The 25,248-nt window shown below is 43.9% G+C and overlaps 1 protein-coding gene across 15 annotated transcripts in view; it reads left to right on the top strand.

Annotated features, from left to right (window-relative positions):
• LOC135522302 (DNA-binding protein SATB1-like) overlaps positions 1–23,328 on the top strand; it is a 56,043-nt gene extending 32,715 nt beyond the window's left edge. For 8 of the 15 annotated variants that reach the window (XM_064948426.1, XM_064948429.1, XM_064948428.1 and 5 more), the window contains 5 exons: positions 1,939–2,013; positions 2,408–2,638; positions 19,381–19,590; positions 19,779–19,820; positions 21,280–23,328. In XM_064948426.1, coding sequence (XP_064804498.1) covers positions 1,939–2,013; positions 2,408–2,638; positions 19,381–19,590; positions 19,779–19,820; positions 21,280–21,870 — 1,149 coding nt within the window. In that variant the 3' untranslated portion in view covers positions 21,871–23,328. The remainder of the gene's footprint in view (positions 1–1,938; positions 2,014–2,407; positions 2,639–19,380; positions 19,591–19,778; positions 19,821–21,279) is intronic. The other 7 variants (XM_064948430.1, XM_064948425.1, XM_064948420.1 and 4 more) reach the window with 3 other exon arrangements.
• The last annotated feature ends 1,920 nt before the right edge of the window (positions 23,329–25,248 follow it).

The raw sequence follows: 25,248 nt of genomic DNA, 5'->3' as shown, positions 1-25,248 counted from the left end.
AAGCATGCACACAGACAGAGCAGCGTGCACACACACACACACACACACACTCACACACACTCACACAAACGCATTTATTTTGACCTTAAGTTGTACAGCAAGTGCCACTACCCACCCCACTCTTAAAATAGGAAGCAACTCAATGACGACACGTTCTGTGGAGGAGCAAATCTCCCCCAGTCTGTCAGTCAGTCAGTTCCTCCATCAACTGCCTGACCACCAGCTCTCCACTGTCTCTCCCACAATCAAAGTCCTTTATTGGACAGGTATGTGGCAACTTTTCCACTTAAGCACATTTTGAGTGCGGTCGAGTGTGTCTGGGGTGGAGAGGGCCAGACAAAGGCCCCCTCTGTCCAGCCTGGGACTGAAGACTGCCTTTTATTTGGGAGAGAAATGTCCCTGTGCCACCCATTGGCCAAACAGGGAGGCCCCTTTGACTACATGGCCAGATCGCAGTGGCCGTCCTTACAAAACTGGAAGGAAAGGGAAGAATCAGACTCTGAACCAGTGGTTTTAAACTAGGAAAAGGCCACTTTACAGTTCACAGGTCTTCCTCAACAGTCAGTTGGCTGTGAAAGCTGGACATGGAAAAAGGGAGAGAAATCCAATAGAGAGAGTTAGAGAGAGAGACAGACACAGAGAGGGAGACAGAGTGATAGAGAGAGAAAGCGAGAGAGTGAGCGAGAGAGAGCTGTCCCTCGTACAATGACACATTGACCAGACTCAACCATGTTTCTGCTATCAGACATACCTCTGTTCAGGCCCTAATTCTGTTTACTTCAGTATCGTCCATTTCAAACGTGTGGATCAGGAGGTGCACACACCTTTCTGGATTGAATAATTGTGTTAGTCAAATTCCAGGGCTGGGATTTCAGTTTTTGTAGTTGTAGAGGTGGGCTTGTATACTAAATGCATAATTTTACAGGGCAGTACAGGACACACAGATCTTTTCGCTTCATTATAACTGGCTTATTCTCGATAGGTCACATCTAAATTCCCACCATTTACTATACAGTTATTTACTTCTTGCTGAACATGAAACGTCATAGTAGCATATGATCATTAGCTCTAATATGCATTCTTCTATTCTTCCCTTCACCTATGACTGAGTCCTACTGTATCATAGTATGCTTTGGCCTGGACATATGCCAGACTCCCACTGACAGCCCCTATAACGTATAAAGTAATGCGTTGGGAGATTTAGCCACATAAATCAGTCAGGGTAGCAATTGAGCAGACAGGGAGGCTTTTATAGGCCTCCTAAAAAATTATGCGGAGGTATGTTTCTCATGTGTGCCCATGGGTGGCTCCAGTGCCCTCACCAGTCTCTGCATGTCCCAAGCTTAACAATTAGAGCTACTGAGGAAATTGTTGGTAGTCAGTACACACACTGACACCCCCCGCCTACTGAGTCATAAATGGTTAAAAGATGCCCAGGAATCTTAAAACATTCCAGTTTACCACAAATTTGGGGTCCATTATCCTTTCATAACCACCAAAATGGCTCCTCTGTTAGATGTTTAGACATATACATTAAAAATGTTTTTGCGATTTTTACAGATTGTTTTGGGCAAGTTTGTAACTGACAAGATTAATACTTGAGTAATTTAATTATTGCCTACACGTAAAAAAAAAATAATAATAATATATATATATATAAAAGGGTTTCCTCCAGAATGCTGTTGATTCAATTCCATGTATCTCTCTGCAATCTGATTTCTGATCAGTTTATCTTCATCAATGACACTGCAGTGTACTAAAGTTGTCATTGCACATGAACTATACCACCTTTGTGTTGATACAGACTAACAATTTTTTGTTGTGTGTGTGTGCGTGTGTGTGCGTGTGTGTGTGTTTGTCTGTGCTAATGTGTGTTCATGTGTTGTTAAATCCCCTTTCTAAGGGTGGGACTAAACAAACATGTCTCTGTTGCCCCAGCAGCCCAGGAGAGAAGACTGTAACAACGTCAGACCTGAGGACTGGAACCCCAGAATCCCTGTGGGCATCTCTCCTGTAAGAAAACACAACAATGAACCACCTCTTTGTAACACTTTCACCGTTACTGTACTGTATCAATAACATTGCGATTCATGGTTATCGTAATAATGTATGTTGTGGCATTTTATGTATATTGTAGCATGATTTGCTCATAACAGTTTTAGAATTTAGAAGTTTAGTAGAAATACTTATTCATGAGTAATTCAGATACTAAAAATGTATTTATTAATAGTTCATCAATTGTTTGTTAATGCTTAAAAGTTATTATCAAGCGTCACCAATATGTTATATTATATTTGTTAAGGGAAGTTAATTAGACAAATTATGAGTTGTATGAAACCATTTAAAGTGAAATTGTCTCCCATGTTTTAAACCTAGTTCTCTTTCCTCCCTTTATCTACCTGGACAGATCCCCGAATCCAGAAAACACGGCAGCATCACCTTGTTTTCCAACCCTTTTGCTGACACCCCTTATCCTGCCCAGGTGAAGGCCTCTCCGCTCCCCAGCGAGTGGAACGGCAAGACGGAGAGCTGCATCCTCAACATCAACTCCTCCATCTATGACGAAATCCAGCAGGAGATGAAGAGGGCCAAGGTTTCCCAGGCTCTGTTTGCCAAGGTGGCCGCCTCCAAGAGTCAGGTACAGACCCATACGTTGACTTAGACTCTGTTTGCCAAGGTGGCCGCCTCAAAGAGTCAGGTACAGACCCATACGTTGACTTAGACTCTGTTTGCCAAGGTGGCCGCCTCAAAGAGTCAGGTACAGACCCATACGTTGACTTAGACTCTGTTTGCCAAGGTGGCTGCCCCCAAGAGTCAGGTACAGACCCATACGTTGACTTAGACTCCGTTTGCCAAGGTGGCCGCCTCCAAGAGTCAGGTACAGACCCATACGTTGACTTAGACTCTGTTTGCCAAGGAGGAAGCCTCCAAGAGTCAGGTACAGACCCATATGTTGACTTAGACTCTGTTTGCCTAGGTGGCTTTCTCCAAGAGTCAGGTACAGACCCATACGTTGACTTAGACTCTGTTTGCCAAGGTGGCCGCCTCCAAGAGTCAGGTACAGACCCATACGTTGACTTAGACTCTGTTTGCCAAGGTGGCTGCCCCCAAGAGTCAGGTACAGACCCATACGTTGACTTAGACTCTGTTTGCCAAGGTGGCCGCCTCCAAGAGTCAGGTACAGACCCATACGTTGACTTAGACTCTGTTTGCCAAGGTGGCTGCCCCCAAGAGTCAGGTACAGACCAATACGTTGACTTAGACTCTGTTTGCCAAGGTGGCCGTCTCCAAGAGTCAGGTACAGACCCATACGTTGACTTAGACTCTGTTTGCCAAGGTGGCCGCCTCCAAGAGTCAGGTACAGACCCATACGTTGACTTAGACTCTGTTTGCCAAGGTGGCCGCCTCCAAGAGTCAGGTACAGACCCATACGTTGACTTAGACTCTGTTTGCCAAGGTGGCCGCCTCCAAGAGTCAGGTACAGACCCATACGTTGACTTAGACTCTGTTTGCCAAGGTGGCCACCTCCAAGAGTCAGGTACAGACCCATACGTTGACTTAGACTCTGTTTGCCAAGGTGGCCGCCTCCAAGAGTCAGGTACAGACCCATATGTTGACTTAGACTCTGGATGCCATTTTTGTACACACAACATACAGTTCTAGGCCACAGACCACTAAGAGCACAATTTGATACAGACACACAGACCTGCAGAACAACACCACATGCAATAAGTATTGTTTCCCGCTTTGCCACGCAGTTGAAGAGGGTTAACAAAGAAACTCATTTTGGGAGAAATTGGCGCTAAAGATTGAAAGAAAATGTTGAACAAAAGAATGTCTCTGGCTATAATATTGGGAACGTATGTTATTAAACTATTAGTTACAGTTCTGTGGATGTTCCAGCTTCAAATATAATGCACACATGAATATTTACAGAGCTAATATTTTCATTTCGTGCCTGAACTTGTCGTGGAGACATTTTGTCTCCTTTCCAGTGTAGTTGATGAAACATTAGAAAACAAAATAATAAAACACGATATAAAACCAGATCTGGAGACATTCACCAGTTAAGGGGTTCAAAAACTGAAATGCCACATTGTGCAACTCTCCTCTCTTCTCCGACTGGTGATTTATCGCCATAATGACATGTCTCCTTTATTGTGGGTTTAGCGAACAGCAGACAGTGTTTCAACACAAAACAAACCTGTTTATATTAGCTGTGCTCTGAATGACTCTGAGCTAAAGCGGAGCCTGTTATCTCGCCCAGGGAACAACCCACTCATTGAATACTGGTTTGTGTGAGCAAAATTACCATCAGTTTAACTCTTATTAAAACTAATTAAAGAAATGCGGAGCAAGCCGTTATTATTAAAGGTTTGATATATTGGTGGAGCACAGTTGAAAATGTTTCCACAATTGTTACTTGATGAAGAAGAAGAAAATAGATTAAACAGGGGCCAAATTATCTGGAAATATCTGTTTTTTTTTTGCTGATTGGCATGATTATAGGGGCAGATATCTTTGTTTTACCAAATTGCAGTTTGATGCACAAACCATTGTTTTTGTTCAGGAGTTCAAAGTCTTTTTGGAAGAGAAGAGAGAAGAGGGGGAGAAAAAATATCTCTTCTCAGATTATTGTTTGTGAGTGAACAGGTTTCCACTGTGTTTCCTCACACCCTCTTTCTCTCTCTCACTCTCTCTCTCTCTCTCTCTCTCTCTCTCTCTCTCTCTTCTCTCTCTCCTCCCGCTCACTCTCTTCTCTCTCTCCTCCCTGTCTCCCTTCTCCTCCATTCATGGCGATGGAGGCGGAGGGTGTGAATGTGAATTGAGCAGCAGATAAGAAGTGTGCTAATTATGCCTGTGAAAGGGGGCCTGGGAGAGCACTTATCACTGGCTCCATCTCGTAATGGGCGCTCCCCGGGCAGCTGGTGCCCCTCCTGGCCCCCACCACCACCAGGGGCAGTGGCGGCTCAACTTCGCACCAGGCCCAGACTCAGAACCAGAGATCCAGGCCCAGGCTCTGCACTTTAGCACAGTGGGGGCTGCTGGTGCTGGGGTTGGAGGGCGAGGGAGTGAGGAGCTGGTGGTGGTGGATGGTGTTGGGGGACGGGTCCATCCATTGGGGCCCAGACTGGCAGGAGGAACGGGGGTTTGGGGGCGGGGGAGGCTCAGTCTCAATATGGAGGCTGGCACATGCGTGTCTGATTGGTGTGCCGTACCCCCACTGCCATCCCGGCACAGTGCAGGAATTCTCGGTGGTCGCACGCTCGCATGTATGCAGCCCACCACCCTGGAAGAGCTGGCGAATGTTGGGGGGTTGAAGGACAGGAGAGCTTGGCTCAGACAGCTATTGTGTGTGTCTGTGTGTGCGTTTGCCTCGTCTAGCCCTGCCCCTGTGAAAGATAGATAGAGCGAGGAGAGGAGGGGAAAGGAGGAGTGCGGAGAAGAGGGGAGGAGATCTGAGAAGGGGAGCAGGGGGCTGTGGAGTGGGAGCGGGTGGGAGCAGTGGTGGTCCCTGAGTGTGAGAGCTTTAAGCAGGAGTTTAGAGATTGGCTTACACTCCAGTGTGTGTGTGTGTGTGTGTGTGTGTGTGTGTGTGTGTGTGTGTGTGTGTGTGTGTGTGTGTGTGTTTGTTGTGTGCATGGGTGTGTTGCATGGGGGATGGGGTTTGGAACACAGCCATCCTGTCCCCTCTCAGGGCTTGTAACCACAGCAGACCTCTCTTTCTGCCAGCCTTTAACTGGTAGGTCTCTCTCTCATATTCACAGTAGCATTTCAATCACCTTTTTAACCTCTACATTTTGGGTGCAGTGAGTAAGTACAATTGAAAATCTCCATTCTGCTGCTGGTTGACATCAAATTTAGTCATGCAGCCTACAGTATATCTTCAGACTACAGCCCATTTTGATGTATATGTACAACTATACATTACATTAAGATAGAATCCAATAACCCTTCATATTTCATTTTTTGTCAAATTTCGTTCTTCTCAAATTCAAAGTAGAGCCAACATTCAGCTGTGGGAGATGTACTGTATACTAGTTTGAGCAGGTTGTTAGAGGGTAACTATAGTATTGAGGTAGCCTTTGTTGATGATGTAGCCTATTGGTTTGAAGCCAGCCACAGGAGACAATGCCGCCAGAATCCGCAGCTAGCATTAGGAGACGCCCCTTTAGTGATAGCGTTCGAAAAGATGGAGGCTAGATTTTGATGAGAGCCATTGTCAGTGCTAACAAAGCTGCACCGGTAGAGGTGGTAGCTAGCTAGCTATCTGTTTTAGCTAGTGAAATGGAGGCTATCCATATTGGCTAGGCTAACAGAGAAGGTGTTTAGCTAGCTGTATGTTGTTGGCTGCTAAAGGAGCGGAAGCTAGCGATGGGTGGCTAGCGGTGGGAGGCTAGCCGTGGGGAGCCCCTAACATGGCTTTGGTGTCTAAACTGCCTGACACACATCCTGAGAGGGAGCTGTGATTGTCTGTATCAGAGTCCCTGCTGTCACACAACAAGCAATCCGGGAGCCCCTGCGCCACAGGGCTAGCACTCATACCCCCCAACACACACACAGAGTGACCAGTGGAATACAAAAAAGTAAAGCCACCACCAAGTGCCTATGTCTCTCTCTCCCTCTCTCTCTCTCTCTCTGTCCCTCATTCTCTCTCTCTCCCCTGGAAGAGGCTACGCTAATTAGCCAGGCTTTAATGAGACAGAATGGCACTGATCTGGTCCGCCACTGCGCCACCGGGGGGGGGGTGCCATCTGTCACCCTGCGCCCGCCTGGCACGCAGCTCTCCAGGGGGGTGGGGGAGGGACACTGAGTGCCTCGCTGGTCTGGAGTGGAAAGGTGGTGAGAGGGAGAGAGACAGAGGGGAGGAGGAGGGTGGTGGAATTACTGGACCTGCCCCCCTGCCCATAATTTCTGAAATGATTCATATCCTGGGTTAGTGGAATCTGTGTTGTTGTTTTTGACTGGGACAGCTTGAACGCTGTACATCCACCCCACTCATATGGCCCAACCACCTCCTTAATACTCAGTGCATAGACCCCTCCTGGGTACCTCTCTCTGCCGAGTCTAAGAGGCAGATGTTACAGGAGATGACATTTGGAACATAGACTCACAGAATTGAATAATATCTGATCTTCTGAAGCAGGAAGAGCCTAGGGAGAAACTGGGCATGACCACCTACACCATGATCCATGAACCTAGAGATAAAGAAATGTGAGGGTTTTATAACTTGAGTGTTTTGCCTTCATGGATAAAATGAATGGGGTGCGGTTATGGGGCTGATCCAGAGTGAAGTTATAAGTCACCTCCCAAAGTTTCACTTCAGTTTCTGTGGTGTAACGGCCAACATAACATCTCCATTGTTTGTTTACAGACTCCGGATTGTCTCCCTGCGAAGCTGAGGCAGATTAGAAATGAGAGAGCATCACCAAAAGAGAAAGAAAGGCCATGACTGTTTATTAATTAATTAATGTATTTATCCGGTTGCTTGGTTATTAGGTTGTCGGGGAAACGGTGGCAGATCCTCTATAATATTAAAGAGACAATTTTTGGAACCGGAGGCCCAGATGTCTGAATAATTAATTTAGTGTATGAATTATCTCGCAAAAGGCAGTTCCTCCTCCTCCCTCTAAAATTAGCATTTTCCTTATTGTTTAATGGACAGAAGAATTCCCACCAGCATCTATTCCACTGCCTCTCATTTCATCAGCCACCTCTAACCCCCCCTCACTGAGCATGCACATACCTCTCTACTGTACTACTCTACTGTCTGTTTCTCTCTCTCTTTCATTCACACACTCACACCCTCTTTCTCTCCTCCACTCTGCCCTTTTGCTCCCCTCCACCACACCTACTGTACCTACCTCCATCCCCACATTCCACTCCCTGACATTTTCCCCCCGCTGTCCCAAGTCTGAGGTCGCTCTCACCCTCCACGCCCCGTTGCTTCTCCTTCCCAGGCCGGGCTAACAGTGTGGGGAGAGCCTCGCTCCAGCCCCAGCCCTTTCCCACTATCTCCTCTGACAGACCACACAGGGCTTGTTCTGAGGCCCATTCTGGCTAATCTGATCAGGCAGGCAAATACGCCGGGAAAAGTGCTTTAATGATCCCCCTAATTACCTCAAGTCAATACCAACTGTATTATTAGACTCGGGGAAAATATTCCATTAGGGTGCCCCCTGTGGGAGTCCCCCCCGTGCGCACTGATGTCACGCGCCGCGCGCCCCCACGCTTGTAATTAATTTTATTTACACACGCAGGAATGCACAAGGTCGCACCTGCAGCCCGGAGCCGCCCGACTCGGCCCGCCTAATCAGATCTGTCATAATTACCATCCTGCATGCTTCTGACACACGCCGGGAAATATTTCAATTTAACTACAGCCACAAGCTCCGGCAGATGCAGTGTGGGGATGTGTTAGTCTGTGTGTGTGTGTGAGAGGGAGAGGGAGAGGTGGGAATTAAATCGGGAGACATTAGGACCTATTCGAATGCTTGTGTGCTCTCTCTCTCTCTCTCTCTCTCTCTCTCTCTCTCCCTCTCTCTCTCTCTCTCTCTCTACTTGTTTCTCTTCAGACCCTGTCTTTCTCCTCTCTCTTACTACACACATGATGCCACAAAGTAGACTTTTCATACGGTATAGCTATGACTTTCCACATCAGTTCTCATTTCATACAGAGGGTTAAGACGTCCCTCACATCTCATACATATAATTCATTGAGACCCATGATTTTGACCAAAGTTCATATTTGTAGATTTTAACAAATTTAACAGTCCCTTCCATCTGACAGCAAACATGTAGCTGACATGTAGCAAACATTAGCTGACATACACAATTTGCAGGTTTTCTGCTATTTAAATCCATAATTCACTAAGATCAGCCATGATTTATCAGTTTAATTATGCTCTGATATTAGCAATTCAACTCCAGCTTTGAATTCAATCTCAATCAAGTGCTTATAATTGATGGAATCACACTCCTCATAGGTGATTGGTGTGTTCCTAATTCAGATGCTGTTTAGCTCTGAAACTTCCTTCTTCTCTCTTCCTCTTTTGTGAGTTAGTGGTCCTTTGTGCATTCATTCACTCTCTGAATTGTTCTCCTGTTTCTGTAGCAGCCTCAATGCTGTTGTAAACTCCATAGAAGATGTAAACAGAGGGATGCTATAATGTTAAAGAGATTTTACTGTAATCTCTCTCTCTCTCTCTCTCTCTCTCTCTCTCTCTCTCTGTGTTTAATAGTTATCAAAACCAGAATAGCTTGATTGATTTTTTTTCCACAGTCAACTGAACATGCCTCCTAATGTTTGACAGAGAGACCCAGCATACAACATGGTGATTTGTTTTGTCATTTTGTAGCCTGGCAGAGCAGAGTACAGATGTGTCATGTTCTGTATTTGAGGATTTTGACATTTCATTGACCTGCTCTGGTCATTCTGTCCCAGTTCTAAGTGTTCCCGCTTCAGGAATTCATACTGCAACTGTGGCATTCTGTGACGATGAACCGATTGCCATTGTTCTGAGAGTAAATGCTGAGAAAGAGAATGTTTCCTGCACAATCATGCATTCACTCCGCAGCATATGTTCAATGTAGATGTTCCAGTCAGCTATTGTTGACGACTGGCGCATTGTGATGCGAGAGGGCATGACCTTTCACTCGGTAAACGCTGATATCACGTTTCCCAGCTGGTGTCTTTGACATCATATATCTTCCACTGCGGGTCTGAAATGTGTCGGTCAAGACTTCCCATGTTTCAATTTGAAAATGAATGCAGGGAAACAGGTTGCCTTGTTTGTTTCAGATTGAGCAGATGTGGGTATGTAGGCATACTCTACTGTTGACATTCCTGTAACGGGGTTAGGTAACCAATCTGGCAACCGATTCGAAGGAATTCCACTTTGACAAGACATAATGCATGTTTTTATTTAGCTACAGGTTAAAATCTGTATAAATGTCCAAAATAAGGGATTAAAATCACAGATGGCATTATATTCTGTTGAGCAATATATTTCCTACTAAGGATTCACAATTTGACTGGATTGTTTTGTGTACAAATCCTTCAACACAAATCATCACTTTTCATTTGTTGTTTCTAAAGAGTGTTAATCGATAGATTCATTCTATCGCACAACTGCTCGTGGACAGTCAGGCCCCAGTCCAATGAGTCCTTTGGCAGGGAGTCAGATGGTTGAGCTATGAACAGTCAAGAGTATTACCGTGTATTACCATGCGCAGAACAATCCCCTGCAGGATCAGTGAGTAAAGCCCAGGACCTGAGCTCTACCAGGTGGAAATAATGTAAGGGTGCACATAGACATCTGCAAGAGCTCTTTCACAGTTCACTCTACTTGTGTCACCATTGACTTAAGGTGAATCCTGAAAACAATTGCAAAACATGCAAAACAATAGCTGTATACTTACGTTGAGGAGTTTACCGCAAGAGTCATGGGCTTCATAAATAAGTGCATACAGTGCATTCGGAAAATATTCAGATCCCTTGACTTTTCTACATTTTGTTATGTTACAGCCTTGATTGATGAAATTGTTATTTTTTTCCCTCATCAATCCACACACAATAGACCATAATGACAAAAAGCGGAAATATCACATTTACATAAGTATTCAGACCCTTTACTCAGTACTTTGTTGAACCACCTTTGACAGCGATTACAGCCTCGAGTCTTGGGTGTGACACTACAAGCTTGGCACACCTGTATTTGGGGTGTTTCTCCCATTCTTCTCTGCAGATCCTCTCAAGTTCTGTCAGATTGGATGGCGAGCGTTGCTGCACAGCTATTTTCAGGTCACTTCAGAGATGTTCGATCAGTTTCAAGTCTGGCTGGGCAACTTAAGGACGTTCAGAGACGTGTCCCGAAGCCAGTCCTGCGTTGTCTTGGCTGTGTTCTTAGGATCATTGTCCTGTTGGAAGGTGAACCTTCTCCCCAGTCTGAGGCCCTGAGCGCTCTGGAGCAGGTTTTCGTCAAGGATCTCTCTGTACACTGCTCCATTCATCTTTGCCTCGATCCTGACTAGTCTCCCAGTCCCTGCCGCTGAAAAACATCCCCACAGCATGATGCTGCCACCACCATAGGGATGGTGCCAGGTGTCCTGAAGCTTGGCATTCAGGCCAGAGAATCTTGTTTCTCATGGTCTGAGAATCTTTAGGTGCCTTTTGGCAAACTCCAAGCGGACTGTTATGTGCCTATTACTGAAGAGTGGCTTCCATCTGGCCACTCTACCATAAAACCCTGATTGTTGGAGTGCTGCAGAGATGGTTGTCCTTCCGTAAGGTTCTCCCAGCTCCACAGAGGAACTCTAGAGCTCTGTCAGAGTGACCATCGAGTTCTTGGTCACCTCCTTGACCAAGGTCCTTCTCCCCAGATTGCTGTTTGGCCGGGTGGCCAGCTCTAGGAAGAGTCTTGGTCGTTCCAAACTTCTTCCATTTAAGAATGATGGAGGCCAGAGTGTTCTTGGGGACCTTCAATGCTGCAGAATTTTTTTGGTACCCTTCCACAGATCTGTGCCTCGACACAATCCTATCTCGGGTGCTCTATGGACAATTTCTTTGACCTCATGGCTAGGTTTTTGCTCTGACATGCACTGTCAACTGCGAGACCTTATATAGACAGGTGTGTGCCTTTCCAAATCATGTCCAATGAATTTAATTTAACACAGGTGGACTCCAATCAAGTTGTAGAAACATCTCGAGGATGATCAATGGAAACAGGATGCACCTACATGAGATCAATTTTGAGTCTCATACCAAAGGATCTGAATACTAATGTAAATAAGGTATTTCTATTTACATTTTTTTATACATTTGCAAACATTCTAAAAACCTGTTTTTGCTTTGTCATTATGGGGTATTTTGTGTAGATTGCTGAGGATTTTTTTTATTTAATCCATTTTAGAATAAAGCTGTAACGTAACAAAATGACGAAAAATTCAAGGGGTCTGAATACTTTAGCACTGTAGACAATGTCTTCCCCACAGTTACTATAAGAACATATCCAAACCAAAAACCATGTACAGTTGAAGTCAGAAGTTTACATACACTCAGGTTGGAGTCAAAACTCATTTTCAACCACTCCACAAATTTCTTCTTTAACAATTCGGTTAGGCAAGTCGGTTAGGACATCTACTTTGTGCGTGACACAAGTAATTTTTCCAACAATTGTTTACAGACAGATTGTTTAACTTATTATTCACTGTATCACAATTCCACTGAGTCAGAAGTTTACATACACTAAGTTGACTGTGCCTTTAAACAGCTTGGAAAATTCCAGTAAAAAAGATGTCATGGCATTAGAAGCTTCTGATAGGCTAATTGACATCATTTGAGTCAATTGGAGGTTTACCTGTGGATGTATTTCAAGGCCTACCTTCAAACTCAGTAGCTCTTTGCTTGACATCATGGGAAAATTAAAATAAATCAGCAAAAGAATTGTAGACCTCCACAAGTCTGGTTCATCCTTGGGAGCAATTTCTAAACGCCTGAAGGTACCACGTTCATCTGTACAAACAATATTACGCAAGTATAAACACCATGAGACCACGCAGCCATCATACCACTCAGGAAGGAGACACGTTCTGTCTCCTTGAAATTAAGGTACTTTGAAGCGAAAAGTGCAAATCAATCCCAGAACAACAGCAAAGGACCTTGTGAAGATGCTGGATGAAACAGGTACAAAAGTATCTATATCCACAGTAAAACGAGTCCTATATCGACATAACCTGAATGGCCGCACAGCAATGAAGAAGCCACTGCTCCAAAACCGCCATAATTAAGCCAGACTACGGTTTGCAACTGCACATGAGGACAAAGATTGTACTTTTTGGAGAAATGTCCTCTGATCTGATGCACAACAAAAATAGAACTGTTTGGTCATAATGACCATCGTTATGTTTGGAGGATTAAGTGGGAGGTTTGCAAGCCAAAGAACACCATCCTAACCGTGAAGCACGGGGGTGGCAGCATCATGTTGTGGGGGTGCTTTGCTGCAGGAGGGACTGGTGCACTTCACAAAATAGATGGCATCATGAGGTAGGGAAAATTATGTGGATATATTGAAGCAACATCTCATTACATCAGTCGGGAAGTTAAAGCTTGGTCGCAAATGGGTCATCCAAATGGACAATGACCCCAAGCATACTTCCAAAGTTGTGGCAAAATGGCTTAAGGACAATAAAGTCAAGGTATTGGAGTGTCCATCACAAAGCCCTGACCTCAATCCTATAGAAGATTTGTGGGCAGAATTGAAAAAGCATGTGCGAGCAAGGAGGCCTACAAACCTGACTCAGTTACATCAGCTCTGTCAGGAGGAATGGGCCAAAATTCACCCAACTTATTGTGGGAAGCTTGTGGAAGGCTACTCGAAACATTTGACCCAGTTAAAAAATTTAAAGGCAAAGCTACCAAATACTAATTGAGTGTATGTAAACTTCTGACCCACTGGGAATATGATGAAAGAAATAAAAGCTGGAATAAATCATTCTTTCTACTGTTATTCTGACATTTCACATTCTTAAAATAAAGTGGTGATCCTAACTGACCTAATACAGGGAATTTTTACTCTGATTAAATGTCAGGAATTGTGGAAAACTGAGTTTAAATGTATTTGGCTAAGGTGTATGTAAACTTCTGACTTCAACTGTATTACCTACTGGGCCAGAGTTACCGCTTTCAAGAAATGGGACACGGACATGGACGCAAGAAAGCCCGCTACGACCTCCGACGAGACATCAAACATGCAAAAGGACAATATAGGAGGAAGGTGGAATCCTATTACACCAGCTCCGACGCTCGTTGTGTGTGGCATGGCTTGCAGACGATAATGGATTGCAAAAGGAAACACAGCTATGAGTTGCCCAGCGATGCAGAACTCCCAAACAAACTAAATGCCTTTTATGCTCGCTTCAAGGAATATAACACTGTGCCTTGCGTGAAAGTTGCTGTTTTTCCAGATGACTGTGTGATCTCGCTCTCTGTGGCCGATGTGAGAAAAACGTTTAAACAGGTTAACAATCACAAGGCCGCCGGGCCAGACAGAATACTAGTGCACATTCACAAAACATGCGCAGACCAACTATCATGTGTTTTCACTGACATTTTTAACCTCTCCTTGTCCCAGTCTGTAATCCCAACATGTTTCAAGCTGACCACCATTGTCCTTTTTCCCAAGAGCTCCAAGGTAACCTGCCTAAATGACGATCGTCCTGTCGCACTCACATCTGCAGTTATGAAGTGCTTTGAAAGGCTAGTCATGACACACATCGACACCATCATCCCAGACACCCTACACCCACTCCAATTCGCATACCCCCCAAAAGGTCCACAGAGGACGCAATCTCAATTGCACTTCACGCTGCCCTCTCTCACCTGGACAAGAGAACGATAACTATGTGAGAATGTTGTTCATAGACTAACTACAGCTCAGCGTTCAACACCATAGTCCCCTCCAAGCTTGGGACCCTGGGACTGAACCCCTCCCTCTGCAACTGGATCTTGGACTTCCTGATGGGCTGGCCCCAAGTGATGAGGGTAGACAACAACACCTCTGCCACGCTGACCCTCAACACTGGGGACCCTCACGTGTACGTGCTTAGTTCCCTCCTGTACTCCCTGTTCACCCATGACTGCATGGCCACGCACGACTCCAACACCATCATCAAGTTTTCTGACAATACGATGGTGGAAGACCTGATCACCGACTGGCTGTATCACCGCCTGGTATGGCAAATACACCGCCCTTGACTGCTAAGCCCTACAGAGGGTGGTGCGGACAACCCAGTTTATCACTGGGTTTGAGCTCCCTGAAATCCATAACCTCTGTATCAGGCGGTGTCAGAGGAAGACCCGAGAAACTGCCAAAGACTCCAGCCACCGAAGCCATAGACCGCCCGGCAAACAGGCTCCAAGAAAGCTTCTACCCCCAAGCCGAAGACTGCTAAATATCAAGACTGCTAAATAGTCCACGAATAGTACCTGAACTATCTGCAATGACTCTATCTTGCACTGACCCTACGCACACTCACTAGACAATATATACACCCTACATTGACACTCCCACACAAAAACCCATGCACATTCAACATACAATAAATACAAACACATACACACATAACAAATACACGCATACCGACATAACAAAACACACATACATACACATTACACACACACACACTTTTATACTCATCATATGGTGCTGTTGTTCTTTATTTTACTCTTATTATTATCTACCCTGATGCCGAGTCACTTTACCCTGCCTTCATGTACATATCTACCTCAAATGCCTAGTACCTCTGCACATTGATCTGGTACTGCTACTTCCTCTACATAGCTCCATTCTTGTGTATTTTATTTTATTCCTTGTGTTACTATTTTATTTAATTATTATTTTTAAGCTCGGTGCATGTGACAAATACCATTTTATTTTATTTGACGTATTTGTACTATTCTACTTTTAAGTGCTTTAAAATCTTTACTCATTGTTTTATTACGGAATGAGTGAGATTCCAGTCACACTGGGAATGCATGCTAAGAGTGTAGGATTTTTCAGGATGGCCACATGGTAGCTAGACCTCCAGTTCCCCGGGCAAGAATGGTTGAGTTCAATTAAGGGCCTCGACCCCATTTCCCCCTTGTCCCCCCCCCCTCTCCTCTCTCCACGCCAAGACTATTTGAATAGGCGCTCGGACTTGCCTTATTTGCATATTAAGATTTCCTCACACACACAAAACACTGGGTCCGTTTTCCACAGTCAATTTTTGCTTATTGTCGTGGGAGATTCTCATATGCTGAACATCAAGCAGGTTGGTATTTCCCGTCAACAGATGGGCATGGTGCCGTATTTACATCCCAGTGCTGGTAACTGTGGGGTGAACGCGCTCTAAGGTGACGCTCTTGCAGAGGAGAAACAGGTTTGAACATACCGTGTTATCAGCTGCATTTATCTGCATAGCATTGTCTGCTAGTGGAGCTGGGCCATATGCCAGGTTCAAGGAGGGAAAGACAATAATGCTTTGTCTCTCCTACTTTTTATTTCTCTCTCCCTCTCGGACAGAGATGTGAGTCTGGCTGGCTCTCTGCAGCTCTCAATCCCTCCTCTGACAAGTTCCACAAGTCCAGCCACGACAATGGATCGCAATCTTTTTCTCCCAACTGTCACAAGTCCCCCCCCCCTGTAACAGATGTTTTGCTTCTACAAGGTCAAATGTGCTTTTGTTTCAGTGTAGACAATTATTATATAAAGCACCATATTCAATTTGATTGTGTTATAATCCCCCCACCCCAAAGAGAATCACAGTTGATGGACATCTGCCGGCTTATTTTTCGGTGGTGGACTGATGGGGCTCATAATGACCAAATGAGATTAGAGATAGGTGTTGGCCCTGCCGTGTGACTGTGGAGGTAGGCCTCTCTCTATCTCTCTCTCTCATCTCTCTATTTCTGTCTTTCTCTCTCTCTATCTCTCTTTTTTCCATGCAGGGTTTCACAGCAGAGTGTTGTTTATTGATGCAGTAGTGTGTGTCCATGTTGTGGAGGGAGAAGGGAGGGAGGTGAAGGGAGAAGGGAGGGAGATGAAGGGAGAAGGGAGGGAAGTGAAGGGAAGAGGGGTGGGCGTGATTACCGGGCTGTTCCCTAACAGAGCAGGCCTATGCTCTCATTGGCAGCTTGTGACTGTCGCAGACACACACAAACATGGTACGGTGTGCCGCTGCGTAGTTAGGTGAATCTTGCGCATGAATTCAGCATTGTGTTGGGAGCGAAATAATTAAGAATGCCTGGTTGCTATTTATACTGTGCTAAACAATGGGAGCTCTGCTGGGCTGCGTGAGGCCTGCTGCTAAAGAGTATATTACTCTGTCATTCTGCACCTCTTGACCCCCTCAGCCCGTGTGCTGACGGTCAGATTGGACGAAAAAACAGGCAGGGTGGTCACTCTCCTCACCTCTCCATTCTCCATGCTAATCATTATGAATAATACATTTTTATTTATAGAGAGCTCTTCACTAACTCTGAGAGAGTTCGGGGTTGTTCAGAATTGGTGAGCAGTGTAAGTACGGCGTATTCAAATAGTGTTGTTAGGGGGGAAATGAACAATATGGACATAGTACACAGAGCAACAGAGATGTTTGGTTCTTATTGTAAGTGCCTATTTCAACACAGTAACACAACATGCATTGTGCAGCCAACCTAATAACTATTGCACCAATTGATGCTGCTTATACATTTCTGCAAAGTCTATCTAAAGCTTCAAAAGTCTGCACAATTTCAAATAGAAGTTGAAACAATGGTTAAGTCATAGATATGATAGAAAGCTGGAACACCATTTTGGATTTTTCCACCATGTCACATTGTCACTGTGATTATTAGACAGAAATCCTCACTCCAAATGAAGTTTTCACATCACATTTATTGACCAAAACCAAGTTTTCCCCCCTTGAGTTTGCTGGCAATAGAGCCAAGTGCCACCTCCTCTGACCAGCTGTCCTACCTCTCTTTCTTCCCTCAATGCTTCTGCCAGGCCTGTGGAAGCAATACAATTAAACAAACACAAACACAACTTCAGCTCTTTAAACCACCAGGGAAAACGCTGACTGCCCACTTGTGTGGGGACGACTGAGGGAAGCTGCCATTTTGACATTAACTACACTTTTGTGGTAATTTTATCAGTTTTTGCTTAAATGTTAAACTTCTCTGCGCCAAACTTCCTTTACTTTAGTCGTACAACATTCTGTCAACGAGCTTTCAGCAAAATATGAATAGCATAGTGACAACATATTAAGACTTTACCACTTGTTTTTACTGTAGTTATTTTTAACTAGCTAGTTCATTTATGTGAGGATTTCCCAGAATTACTATGGGCTTAATGTTGGCCTCTTGTTTGACTGACTTTAGTACTTTGGGTTTAATCCTTCTGGTTTGGGGAGTGTTTGAGTTGGATTACTTCATCGTGGCCTTGGTAGTGTGGTTCAGTTCTGGCTAGGAAGAGGCAGGGAAGCATGTGGGGGTGAAAATAGGGGTGTTCCTCAATACCGAATCAGCCGAAACCAACAGACATCAAAGTGGTAACGCGGTCCAAATTGCAAATTAAAAAAGGCAACAATAAATGTGGCAGAAGAACAAGGTGGGCACGCAGTCTTTAGGTCCCTTCTACCCCTCTCTCTCTCTTTTTCTCTCTCTTTCTCTCCCTGTCCTTCTTTCTCTCACACTCTCTCTCCCTGTCTTTCTTGCTCTCTCTCTCTCTTCCTCTCTCTCTCTTCCTTGTTCTGTTCCCCTCTCTCTCTCTCTCTCTCTCTCTCTCTCCCTCCCTCCCTCGCTCCCGGCTTTCTCCAAAACCCTCCTGGGTTTGATGTGGCTTAGGGGAGGAGTTGGAACAGGGGACAACAGAAATGCTGAGTTATCTCTTGCATGCAGTGTGGTGGCGTGGCTCTGGCCCTATGTGTGTGTGTTTGTGTGTGTGTGTGACCAGCGCAGTGTAATCTTGTGGAAATGAAAGGTGCTGCCGCACACTGGCTGGGAGATTACAGTACTGCTCTGTCACGCTGCCAGGACAGACTACCGGCTGAACAGCTTCATCGCTCTCCCTTCTCTCCCCTCCCTCTCTCTCTTTCTCTCTCACACACACTCACATTCTCACCCTCCCTCAATGAAGCTGCTTTCCCTCCTTCCCTCCCTCCTTCTGCCTTCTCACCCATTACAGCTCTCTTTTAGCCACGGTCATTTAAAATTCCCTATTTTTCTGTCTGTTTCTCTTCCTTCCTTTCTCTGTCTCTTCCCCCCCCCCTCTCGGTCTCTGTCTCTCGCTGGCTCCCTCGTTCTCTACACTTCATCTCACACTATTTTCTCTCACCCTCTGCTTCAGTTCTGTCATGGTGATCACCCCCTGCCCTGCCCTCACACGGCCCAGTTGAGTTCCCTCCACATCCAGTGCTGTATAACTGAGTCACAGGACCTCATCACAGAGCTCCATAGATGGGCTCCGTCTCTACCGTACTGTACCGCTCAGCTGCACCCACACAGTCACACACACAAGCTGCCTTTGACTGGGGCTTCTCAGATACATGCTCTGTGTAAATTAATATTGTGTAGCTACAGTCCTCTATGGCCCACAGTCCCATCTCTCATGGCCCTCTGCTGGGCTAGAGTATAATGTTTCCTGTAAACTGTTAAATGGGTCCTTCATTTTGTGCTACATACTATGAATACTACATACATGTGTATGTTGTCATACCTAATGGTCCCAGAATGTGTTCTTTTGCTGCCTTTGGAATTGTATTATATTGGCATGTTACAGCAATGGGCTAAAATGTATAAAGTGTAAAGTTAAAGTGGAGGGTTAGGCTAAAACTCTCTCTCGTTTCCTTTCGGTAAAGGGCTGGCTGTGCGAGCTTCTGCGCTGGAAGGAGGACCCCAGCCCGGAGAACCGTACGCTGTGGGAGAACCTGTCCATGATCCGCCGCTTCCTGAGCTTGGCTCAGGCAGAGCGTGACGCCATCTACGAACAGGAGAGCACGGCCGGCCAGCAGCAGCACCACGCCGACCGGCCCCCGCACACAATGCACATGTCCACTGACCCCATGCAGGTGAGGAGGCAAAGACGTGCACATTAATACATACATGCACACACACAAGCGCATAAATACACATAGACATGTACATACACACATACACACACGTACATATGTGCAGTGGACACGCATACACATCCATTGAAGATGAGAGGAGATACACACAAAAGCACAGACACCAACTCTGATGTCTGTACCCACAGAACCCAACTCTGATGTATATGTCCCACACAGACCCACTACAGGTGAGAGAGAGAATTTGATTATTTCATTTATGTTGTGATTTCAAATAAGCAACCAGTATTATCCCTTAGTTTTACATTGTAATTGTCTGGTGTTCATAATAACCAGCAGTAAGGGGACATTTCTACAAATGATCTCTATTAATCACAAACATATTAATAGTCAAAGTTTGTGTTTTTAATGAAATACTTTTTAAATTTACTCTTACTTTGAACTTATCTAAGTTTTCTTTTTTTTTAAAAGGCAGTTTGCAAATGAACACAAAAACCTGAGACCCACTTTTAACTTTTAAAATTGTTAATTATAAACATAAATATTTACATTAAACATAGTGGCAGCTGAATGGCTGATCAGTTATTTTGTTAGCCAGAAACTTATGGCCAGTTCCATGTAAAAGCACCAGTGTAGAAATAACATAATCATATTTTTCTCATCGAGCCTAATATCGGATTTAAAAAAAGTGAAAATAAATGACCAATTTGGGATATTTCGCAGAAAAGTTAACCACTAATGAAATAGAAATGTTTTGGCTTCCAGTAAAATGTCTCAGTACTGTAATGCATAGAGGAACTACTGACACTTGCAATTCAAAGTGCTTATTGGTGTTGGCGTTGAACCTCTGTCCACTCAGGTCAGTCTATTTATTAAAAAGCTTGTTCTCATAGAGACCTGTTGCAATGCAGTGATTCACAGACGTGGAGAGAAGCTTCCTTTATTGAAGCTCGCTATATGTGTGTGTTCTAGTGTAAAATTGGATCTTTGAGTGAATATGTGCAGCTGGCCGGTAAGCTATCTGTAAAGTGCTGTGTTTTCTAAACTTCATTACCAAACTCCAATTGGAGTGTGTCTGACTCAGGGGGGAAAGAACTGTTGTGTGGTCAATAGAGAGCACGAGTTGCCCACTCAACCCTCCCTCCACTCAAACAATGAGACATTTTAGGAGTAATGTGTCATGTGTTTACACTAGCGGGATACTGACGGCAAAGCAAAGCCAACGTTAGCATTCTCACACCCATGGCAATCGGCGGTGATCGCGTTTTGAATTGTACACACATTGAGTTTGTTTATCGTGGTCTGGCAATATATTTTGAATGGGGCCTGATAAGCTCGACCAACCAGAATGGACAGTTTCCGTGTGAATTCTCGGCGTCTCAGTGTCTTTCTACGTGTTTGCATGTGTGTGTGTCATGTGTGTGTGTGTGCGCATACAGGTTTGTATGTGAGTACTGGTGCCTCTACCCCACAATGAAAGACACAATTTCCGCATGAAAAAGAATCCCAAGAACTGATTACATTCAATAAGATATTACATGGAAATTCCTCCAGCGGAGAGCCTGTTCTGTACACAGTGGGCCCATTCTACACAACTCAATTGATTTGAATGAAAGGCATTATTAAGTCGCCGATAAGTGTTCACTGATAACATCCTGTCTCTTGCCCCCCCCCCCTTTCCCACCACAGTCTCAGACCCATCAACCGCCACAGCAGCAGCACCAGCCCCCCATGTCCCTCCAGCACCCCTCCCAGCCTCCACTGTCCCAGCAGCCCATGCAACAGCAGCAGCAGCAACCACCCATGGGCCCCCGGCTACCCCCTCGCCAGCCCTCCACCGCTTCCCCGGCAGAGACAGAGGACGAGGGCCGCGGTGGTGGAGGCAACAAGGCTCGCTCCGGCGGGGGCAAGATCTCCCAAGAGGCCCTAGGCATTCTGCAGAGCTTCATCCAGGACGTGGGGATGTACCCAGACGAGGAGGCAATCCACACCCTATCGGCCCAGCTGGACCTACCCAAGCTCACCATCATCAAGTTCTTCCAGAACCAGCGCTTCTACGTCAACCACCCGGCCAAGCCGCCCAAGGAACCCAGCAACAGCAGTAGCAGCAGCCCTGCCTTCGAGGAGGAACTGTCGGAATTCAGGGAGGGCAGCGCCGAGCTGCTGAAGGAACTGGAAGAGAGCACACAGACCAACAGCACCATCTTCTCCATCAAGATCGAGGAGCACCTGGCCCGCTCTGAGGCCCTCTCAGAATCTGACCACGAGTCCAAGGAGTAGAAAGAGCAGCCCCCAGTCTGAACACTGTGCTAAAAGAGTAGTGTTGCTATACACACAGAGACTGAATGCAATGCTAAAGGGTAATGGTCTGGCTAGCGCAGTGCGGCCGCTGCGAGGGAAAAGAGTAGTGTTTTTATCAATGCAGAGTCTGGACTCTATGCGTACGATTAGCATTTATATATCAATGCAGACTGAAAGGCTACGCAACGCTAGCATTCTCACGCTGGAAACCCTCCATTTCCACAGACTACAGTAATACGAATAAGTATTGCTTTTTCTGATTTTGTAAAACTTGTATTATTCACTGTAAAGACTGATGCATCATTTAAATAATCTGCACAAAAAAATATTTGAAGTATGTTGCCGTGGATATTTGCTGACTGCACTTAATGTCTGTTGTTTTACACTGATTTCCTTTCTTTTTGAGCTACTGATATTATAATAAAAAGCCCCCATGGAGTTTGATAGGATATGTGGTGTTAACTGGATTTTTTCAAATACATATGAAATCGAGGACCAAGTGGATGACAAGGTCTTAATGATGAGGTACTACATCTGGAAGCCTGCTGGCAAATTAGTTATTCTTTGAAAAAGCGAAAAACATGACAGTGATTACGGATCACTCAAACTCTGGAACCCAAAACGCACCCCAAGTGCGTCGCCGAGAATAGCTCAATCGTTACATATTATTTGTTAGGAAGAAATATAAATATATATATAGACATTATATTAACTGTAAAAAAAAATACAGTCTTAAAGAAACTATGCCAATAAATGCCTTGTACTATATGGCACTGCCGATTAGATTATTTTGCAAAACCTTTGTCACTGTAACTTTCTGAATCAGCCACACAGTTTAAAAATGTGAATCACAAACTCTGTTTTTTGTTGTCTTCTACATTATTTATTTGCAGTTCATGCAGTGTTTCTGATGTAATTACTTTTTTTGGAAAGTTTGTTACATAGAGCTTTTTTTTTTTTCACTGATCCTTTTCTATTTATAAATGTAATTTTGATGGGCAGTAAAAACAAAAAGTGTCTTAACGTTTTAAATGGAAAATGTGCTTTAAAGGTTGCCTATAAAAGTGCTGTATGTCAAGCAACTCATGCTACAAGCTTCACAATTAATGTTGTATGCAATTTTTACTATCATGCAAATAAGCATAGGTAAATGACTAACCTATAGAACACCTTAGAGAGAAAAACATATGCAATCTGTGTGAATATCGATGTCTGCAATGTGTCTTCCTTTGGTTAACAATCCAATTCAAGCTATTCCTGTATAAATATCCAGCATACATTTTCTTTTCTTTTTTATGAGTTTATTTCAATGGGAACATCAGTTATTTTGTTACAACTGACTGTTTTATAAGTGTTTCTCGGTTTCTTTATGCAGAAATTGTCTAACTAGGAGTGATTCTTTATTGTTAATTACACAATTAAACTGTTTATATTGTACCACCGGTTTCTTGCCATTCATGTGACCACTCTACTTGCGCCTATAGAACAAGGTTTCACTTAACATATTCAACAGTATGTAACAACATATAATGACTTTTCAGTCAAATTAGTTTATTTTTTATCCTAAAAAGTGTAATACTTGTATCACAATTTATAATTGTCCTTTTTTTTTATGCCAAAGTTAACACTTATAACAATATGTGCATATCCAGTACCTTTGAAAACCACTGTACATGAGCTCCACTCTTGCATCTTTTATCTTAATACTCTCCTGAGAATCTGAAGTAGCTGTGAGACCTGAACAATAAATACAAGTGGGGTGTTAATTCCTGTGCTAATGAAGCCCTCTACAGGGAGATAACTATCAAAACAGCACAGGTTCCGTGACCTCTCCCTGAACCCCAGGTGAACTCAGGTGTCTGTCTGCTCCACACAGAAATTACCTTTACCTGTTAACACCCTCAGATATGTGCCAGCCAGTCTGGGCTGGATTCCCTCAAGGTTTTGCTCTTTTTTTCCTTTTTCAAAATAAAGGCCAGTGTAACATTGTGTGTGTTTGAAGCAAAGGAGGAGAAATGCACAGATGCTTGAATCTCATATTCACATAAGTGGATTGATTCTAAGGGCTTCAATCACCGGAGATTTGAGTTCTTGGGCACTTTAGGTTATTTATAATTCAAGGGGAAAGGGTCACAGTAGTTTAACATACACTGTACACTCTTAGAAGAAAAGGTGCTATCTAGAACTTAAAGGGTTCTTCGGCTGCCCGCCTTTTTTCTAAGAGTGTACATACCAGGGTTGGGATCAAATCGGAATGGTGTTACAAATGGATCTAATTCCAATTAGAATCTTGAATTTGAATTTAATTTGAATTGGCCACACCCCACATGAAGCAAAATTTGAATTGAATTAAAGAAATAGAATTGAATTAGATTCAATTCAATTCAAATGGCTCATTTATCACCATAGAAATGTGAATTTTGACATAATATATGGTTACCAATAACATGTAGCATAAGGTTGAAACGTTTCATTTTTAAAACTCATTCTTGTAAAACAATTTTAAATACACTTGTCTGGAAATATTCTAAGATCATGTTGTGGGTTGTCTATAATAATTCATAATTCCCTTAAAAAATATGTTTAAAAATGTCTGAAAAAATACATTTCCCAGAATGCATTAGATCAAACACTGCAGCATGGAAGGGAACGTTAACTTACATCCCATGACAAAGAAAAATACTGTTTTGCATCTTTTAAGTTATAAACAAACTAATATCTGAAATGGTATGTGTATTATCAAATCAAACTTTATTGGTCATGTACACAGTTTAGCAGATGTTATAGCAGGTGCAGTGAAATGCTTGTGTCACTAGCTCCTAACAGTGCATTAAAACGTCAAGCAAGTAGATAAATAATAAAAAACTAAAAACAAGAAATCAGGAAATGTCAAAATGAATCCAATTAACAACCCAAATAACACTGTATCAGTCATCCAAACGTAATCTATGCATATATAAACTGAAAATATATACTATAAATGATATGTACAGCAGTATATATACAGCAGTAGAAAATAAATGGGAAGTGTGTCTCTATATACAGTGCATTCGGAATGTATTTAGACCCCTTGACTTCTTCCACATTTTTTTACTTATTCTAAAATGATTTAATTGTTGTTTTCCCCCATAAATCTACCCCATAATGACAAAGCAAAAACAGGTTTTTAGAAATTTTAGCAAATGTATTCAAAATGTCAACTGAAATATCACATTTACATAAGTATTCAGACCCTTTGCTCAGCACTTTGTCGAAGAACCTTTGGCAGCGATTACAGCCTTGAGTCTTCTTGGGTATGACACTACAAGCTTAGCATACCAGCATTTGGGGAGTTTCTCACATTCTTCTCTGCAGATC

This window comes from Oncorhynchus masou, chromosome 30 (genome assembly GCF_036934945.1).
Source record: "Oncorhynchus masou masou isolate Uvic2021 chromosome 30, UVic_Omas_1.1, whole genome shotgun sequence".
NCBI classification, from domain to species: Eukaryota; Metazoa; Chordata; class Actinopteri; order Salmoniformes; family Salmonidae; genus Oncorhynchus; species Oncorhynchus masou.
The sequence above is the reverse complement of the archived record's forward strand: the minus strand, read 5'-3'. Positions and strand labels throughout refer to the sequence as shown.